This window comes from Hevea brasiliensis, chromosome 17, assembly GCF_030052815.1.
Source record: "Hevea brasiliensis isolate MT/VB/25A 57/8 chromosome 17, ASM3005281v1, whole genome shotgun sequence".
Lineage (NCBI taxonomy): Eukaryota > Viridiplantae > Streptophyta > Magnoliopsida > Malpighiales > Euphorbiaceae > Hevea > Hevea brasiliensis.
Window position 1 is genome coordinate 41,980,759 of NC_079509.1, and position 7,403 is coordinate 41,988,161.

At 36.0% G+C, this 7,403-nt stretch overlaps 1 protein-coding gene across 1 annotated transcript; it reads right to left on the minus strand.

The window, feature by feature from the left end:
- Window positions 1-342: 342 nt before the first annotated feature.
- LOC110660325 (probable CDP-diacylglycerol--inositol 3-phosphatidyltransferase 2) lies at window positions 343-3,287 on the minus strand. Its single transcript, XM_058138997.1, is given in 9 exon segments — window positions 343-384; window positions 936-1,034; window positions 1,123-1,179; window positions 1,239-1,281; window positions 1,283-1,351; window positions 1,481-1,546; window positions 1,641-1,683; window positions 2,476-2,536; window positions 3,264-3,287. Coding segments are annotated over 9 exon segments (504 nt in total).
- Between the last annotated feature and the right edge of the window lie 4,116 nt (window positions 3,288-7,403).

The following is a 7,403-nucleotide window of genomic DNA, read 5'->3' on the forward strand; positions in this document are numbered from 1 at the left end:
TCACATTCACAATGCCAATGAAACTATTAGGCTTGCATTGACTCCTTTGTCCCAGAGTTCTAACTATTTTTGGTTTTTTAAGGCTTCGTATATTAAAGGCATAAATTTAATGTGCATGCTTCCTTTACCCTAATCCTTGATTAGTGATCTCACTAAAAATATATATCAGCAATGGAATTTTCCTGTTGACGTCCAAAAATCTAATGTTAATACTCTCATCGATAAGTTTTGCGATGGCATTTGGTCGCTATCACTAAATTTAGCAACGGCCATAGTAATGCCAAAGTTAACTCCAACATTAAAACTCAATGATCATCAATTGAATTTCTGTCAATAATGTTGTCACTTACTCCGCCGTTGATCCGTTGAAACGTCGTCAATAACCTGTCACTGAATCTCAAAAATCCATCAATAATTTTTCAAAAATTTTTAATATTTTAAAATATTTTTCTCACAAATCTATCACTAATTTGACATTCTCTATCACTTTTTTTTAAATTTCTTCTATTATTCCTATGAATTTATAAGTACAATAAACCAATTATAATATTTTAATAAACAAAATTAAAATGCATATTTTAATAAAATTAAATAATCCATGCAAATTGCCTAATATTTATAAAAAGTAAAATTATGATCACATCCATAAAAATGAATTATTATTCGACACAGGATAAGCAAACATAAATAAAATAGTGATGCAAATATAAATAACATAAATAATATTCCAAATGTGGACATAAACTCCTTTTGCATCTCCTAAATTATCTCACTTTCATCATCATTTCATGAATCCACAGTGCCATTTTATCAATTTATGAGAATTGCTAAGAATTTAAATATCTATCAAAATGCAAAAATCTTTTGATTTTCTAACAAATCTGCTAACACAAGTTACTAGAGAGTAGAGAATGATAAAAGTTATTAATTGCTACCTGAATGATATTTACAATTTGCTCAATGGCCCATCCATACAAAATTAAGCCAAGTAGAAAAGAGACAAGTGAGCACTCTTCCATAGATTTTATAAAAACCTGAAAAGAAAGAAAATATTAGCAATCAAGAGAAATCCTACATGCAAGCAAAGGGAAAAAAGGTTATGCTTGCCAATTATAAAGCTACATCCATCAAATTTTCATTCTTTTATTTTGCAATGAGAAATAAGATTCTATAGAGAACCTGCAGAAAAAGAATTTACTAAGTAATTAGACAAACCAAAGTTATAAACTTATAATTACCTCACAAGCTGCACAGCAGTAAGCCATGAACATCCGGTTTCCAGTAAGCCTTGAAATGCCAATTAGAGCTGTCTTTCATATCTTTATGGCTAGATTTACCTAGCAAGAATGTACTGCAATTAAAGTATCAAAGACCCAGCAAAAATACAGCAAACTATAATCAAGGAGTACACATCCATATTTAAATAGAATGATCCATGTCTGAAAGAATAAATTATAAATGTTATATAAAGGAAAGTTACCTGTACACCTGCAGCCAATGGCTTGCAATATCTAGGGCAAGCAATAACACAGAAACCAAGCAAGGTCTATATAAAACAAATCAACCAAAAGAGATCAAATAGAAATGCATATGCTTTATTGCAACTGTATTACACATGGAGTAAATAGGAAAATTATTACCTGTATACCTGGGAAAGCATTACTAGTAGACAAGCAGAGAGAAGTGTGAAAAGAGAAACAAGAAGAATTATATGACAATGATAGACAAGCAATATCTTTTCTTTCCAATATGAGAAGACTCGTGGTGTTGAAGGTCAAAGATCTATATTAAGTCACATTGTTCAGAAACAAAATGAAGCAAGAATATTGTTGCCAAATCTAGCTAGAATCTCACTAGAATTTAAGTCTCTATTACATAATGAAGTGGCTCAAAGAGGCAGGGTTCAATGATGACTCCATTAGAGTAAGAGACAAGGCTGCTCTAGCTTATATTGTGAAACTTGAATCACATTTGTGCAAGATTGTCTCTGTTAGAATCCATCAATTAGTGTAAATCCTTTAATCAGTGTAAATTAGCTGTAAATTAAAATATAATTAGAAATCATTGTATTTATTGACTATTATTAGTTTTCTAGTTAGTCCTAGCCTTTGTATATAAATTAGAATTTTTGTAAATTATTTTAGTATAAAGAAATATAAAAGAAATTTTTTCAAATTCTATATTTTCTACATGGTATCGGAGCAGTGCCAAAATTCATTGGCGTTAACAGTGTAGTTCTGTGTTTTTTTTTTTTTTGGGTTAAGCTTCTACGTCATTCTAGGAAGGGAGGCAACTATCACCACCCACTTGAGGAGGAAGGACACCAGCCAATCGGCCTACGGCGGCCACTTGAGGAGGAAGGACACCAGACGATCAGCCTACGCCCGGAGTCCCGCCATCGTCCGGTGAAGCGCGTGAGCTCACCAGCCTCCAGAAGTCTCACGTCATTCTTCACGCGCCAGCGCGTGCACCCTTTTCTTTCAGTGATTTCTCTGACCGCGCCTCTTACTGACGACCTTCCCTGTCCAGCACGTCTCTGACCAAAGTGTTTTCACACCTGGTTTGCACATTTATTTTTTGGGTATCTTTCATTGTCCAGTTTCTTGCTTTTTGTCTCAGTACCTATTTCTTTAATTAAAAAATGACTGATGAAAAGAAGAAAACCTCTTAAACAAAAGCTAGATTTGTTGGTGATAATCCCTTTTACAAATTAGTCCTGTAAAGTTGGATGGAACTAATTATTTGGCATGGTCTAGATCTTTTCTACTGTTCATTCAGGCTAGAGGACACAGGGGTATATCACTGGAGATAGAAAATAGCCAAAAAGTACTAGTCCTACCTACAACCAGTGGGAGTCGGAGAACTCTCTTGTTATTTCATGGCTTATAAATTCTATGCAACCTCATATAGCTCATGGGTATTTACTATTGGACAGTGTCGCTACCATTTGGAGTGCTGTTTCTCAGACTTATTCTCAAGTTGGGAATGATGCACAAGTTTATGAGCTTAGGAATAAGGTTCATGGAATGAAATAAAGTGAGTTGACTGTTGCTCAGCATTATGCGGAATTGAGTAGTCTATGGCAAGAGTCGGATTTCTATCAGGACTTTCGGGCTTCATGTCCGGTTGATGTAGTTAAGTTCTAGAAATTGGTTGAGAAAGAGTGCATATATGATTTTCTTGCTGGGCTAAATGTGAAGTATAGTCAGATTCAGGTCCAAGTGCTTGGTAAGGATCCTTTGCCCACCTTGAGGCAGACATACTCTTATGTTCAAGAGAATAGTCATATGGTCCATCAGATAAGAATCACTTACATTGTGACTACTGTGGGAAATCTCGGCACACCAAAGAACAATGTTTAAAGCTGCACGGTTGCCCAACTAAAGGGTGTGGAGTAAAAAGGATGGGCTCTGCTAGATCACAAGCAAATGTATTTGAGGTTGTGAGTGTTTCTGAAGATATTGCTATCACTGGGATGTTTTCCAATGAAGAGGTACAGACTCTGAGATGATTCCTATCACAGCTTGAATCACAATCCACTACAATTGCCTTTTCTAACTTCGTCAACTCAGGTAATGCTTTTCTTGTCAATCATAATAATTCATTTTGGGTTATAGATTCTAGAGCAAACAAATATATGACAGGCTTTTTGAATAAATTCATATCCTATTCTCCATGTTCAGGCAAAGAAAAAGTCTGCATTGTGGATGGATCCTTATCTAATGTTTCTGGAATAGGTTCTGTTAAATGCACTCCTACTATAAGTCTTAGTTCTGTCTTACATATGCCTAGCTTTCCTATTAATCTTTTATCTGTCAGTTCTATCACAAAAGCTATCAACTGCAAAATTGATTTTTTTTCCCACTCACTGTGTGTTTCAGGGGTTGATAATAAGGAGAACGATTAGCAGTGGTAGACTGCAAGATGGGCTATATCTATTGAATGATTGTGTTGATCAGGCCATGTTGGGACAGCCTATGGGCACTGAGGAAGAAATTATTCAGTGGCATAGGAAACTTAGACATCCTTCATTTACTGTTTTAGAGAAACTTTATCCTCTTTTGTTTAAGCAATGCAAAACTGAATTGTTAGTATGTGATGCTTGTGAGTTTGCCAAACATACTAAACAATCTTATCTTGCAATAAATAATAAGGCTTCAATTCCTTTTATGACTATCTATTCTAATGTATGGGGGCCTACTCAAACTATGTCTTTATCAGGTTATAGATAGTTTGTGACCTTTATTGATTGTTGTAGCTGGTTAACTTGGGTATATCTAATGAAAGGGAAAAATAAAGTATTTTCATATTTTCAGCAGTTTCATAAAATGATTAGCATCCAGTTTGATGCTCATGTTAAAATACTGAGAACTGATAATGGCACAAAGTATATGAATGGAGTTTTTCAAGAATATTTGAAGTCACACAGAATTTTACATCAGACTAGTTGTGTTAACACTAGTGCTCAAAATGGAGTGCCTGAGAGAAAAAATAGACATTTACTTGAGGTTGCTACGTCTCTTATGTTTACAATGAATATTCCCAAACCTTACTAAGGGAATGTAATTCTTTCTGCTGCATATCTTATTAACAAGATGCCACTCCAGACTTTGGAATTTAAGAGTCCTTTTGAGGTTTTAAAAGGTAAAAATTCATATACTGTTCCTCCAAAGGTCTTTGGTTGTGTTTTCATTGTTCATTAGCCTAATAGGGGAAAGTTAGAACCTCGAGCCCTCAAGTGTATCTTTGTTGGTTATTCCAGTATTCATAAGGGGTATAGGTGTTACCACCCTCCTACACGAAAATATTTTGTGAGCATAGATGTTACCTTTAGGGAATCTGAATCTTATTTCCATCCACCTCTTCAGGGGAAGCATAGGAAGGAAGAAGAGGTGTCTTTCCCTTCTTTTTTGTGCTCTCCCAACTTTTAACTTCAAAGGAAAAATCTGGGTCTAAAGCCTATACCTAATAATGATACTCAGGGGGAGTCACCTAAATCTCAAGGGAGACTGAATGGACCAGATTTGAGAATCTATACTTGGCGGAACAAGATAGATATAGCCATCGAGCAGGAGACTGCTGATCAACTGGAATCTCTGGATTCAATTCCTGAACATCCTAAGGTATGTGATGAGTCTCATTTGGTTCCTGAAGAGTCTAATTTTAATTCTCAATCTACTTTTTCTTCTTCTAATAATGATTTTGATATTCCTATTGCTCTTAGAAAAGGTGTTAGAATATATACTAAACATCCCATCTCTAACTTCCTTTTTTATAATTCTTTGTCTCCATCCTATAGAGTCTTTCTATTGTCTGTTTCTATCCCACAGGATTAGAAGAAAGCATGTCTTGATCCAAAATGGAAGGCAGCCATGGTGGAGGAGATGAAAGCTCTAATAAAGAATGAGACATGGAAAATTGTTACTCTTCTAATGGGGAAAAAATCAGCTGGATGCAAGTGGGTGTTCACTGTGAAACATAGAGCAGATGGTTCAATTGAAAGGTATAAGGCTAAGCTGGTAGCAAAAGGCTTCATAGAGACGTATGGGGTAGATTACCAAGAAATATTTGCTCCTATTGCTAAAATAAATACCATCAGAATTTTACTATCATGTGCAGTAAATCTTGAGTGGGATTTGCAGCAGTTTGATGTAAAAAATGCCTTTCTACATGGTGATTTGGAAGAAGAAGTATATATAGAAATCCCTCTAGGGTTTGAGAATGGGAAGACCAAAGGAAAAGTTTGCAGTTTGAAGAAAGCACTGTATGGTTTAAAACAATCACCTAGGGCATGGTTTGATAGGTTTAGTAAGGCTATGGTTTCTTTTGGATAATGCCAAAGCAATGCTGATCACACCTTATTTATAAAACACTATAGGGGTAAGATCACTCTGCTTATTGTCTATGTGGATGATATTGTGGTAACTGGTGATGATAGGGAAGAAATGATTCATCTGAAGGAACAACAAGCATAGGAGTTTGAAATCAAAGATTTGGGAAGGCTAAAGTACTTTCTTGGAATAGATGTTGCCAGATCAGATAAAGGAATCTTCATTTCTCAAAGGAAGTACATACTAGATCTGTTGGAGGAAACAGGAATGCTAGGTTGTAAACCAGCAGAGTCTCCCATTGAGGCAAATCACAAATTGTAAGCTGGAGTTGGGGAATCCGTGGATATTGGGAGATATCAGAGGTTGGTTGGCAGACTGATTTACCTTTCACATACCAGACTAGATATAACATATGCAATGGGTCTAGTGAGTCAATATATGCATGATCCTCGTGAACCTCATTTGGAGGCTATTTTTCGCATCTTGTGATACTTAAAATCTGCATATGGGAAAGGACTTTTTTTCTCAAAGAATTGCCATCTTCAGATTAAGGCCTTTACAGATGCAGATTGGGGTGGATCTCTTGATGATAGGAGATCGACATCTAGTTACTGTACTTTTGTTGGTGGTAATCTAGTCACTTGGAGAAGCAAGAAGCAAAATGTGACAGCTTGATCCAGTGCAGAGGCTGAGTTTAGAGCAACGGCTCAAGGTATTTGTGAACTATTGTGGTTACAAAAGTTGATGGAGGAATTAAAATTGCTGGAAACTAGTGGTTTGTCCTTGTTCTGTGATAACAAAGCTGCCATCAGTATAGTTCACAATCCAGTTTAGCATGATCAGACCAAGCATATAGAGATTGACAGACACTTCATAAAAGAAAAAGTTATCAATGGTTCCTTGAGTATCTCTCATGTAGGGTCGAAAGACCAATTAGCTGATGTGTTCACTAAGGGATTAAGTTGTAAGGGGTTTCATACCCTAGTTTGCAAGTTGGGCATGTGCAACATATATGAACCAACTTGAGGGGGAGTGTTAGAATCCCTCAATTAGTGTAAATCCCTGAATTAGTGTTGTCGCAAGGGGTTTTGCGGTCGCCTGGACGAACACTCACCGAAGTGGGAAAAGTGAGGCTTCAAATTTTTTTGGCCATTCCCTGCAAATCTCATAGTAAAGTACGTGAGGTTATCAATTTCAAATCCAAATCTTATAGCAAAATTTTAAATGATTAATAGCGCATTAGGTAACAAGATTAAAGAAGGACAATGTTAAGGAAGCAAAGAGATAGGAAAATATGACTTTATTATGGTTTTAGGAAACAAAGGTACAGTGTCAAAGGAGAAGGGTACAAGGACAGATCTCACATATTCCTTATAGTTAGCTTTGAAGTCTTTTAACTGCCATTATTTCAAGTACTCTGAAGCCTCATGCCACGACGGTTTATGTCCATCCTCGGTTTCATGCCCCGTTCCTTATTTCTCCCTTTTGGTTCTTGGGATGCCCTTTCGGGTTTTCACCCCTAGATTTTTCCTTCTTTTTTTTTTTTTTTAGGCATAGTATCTCTTGACGGTG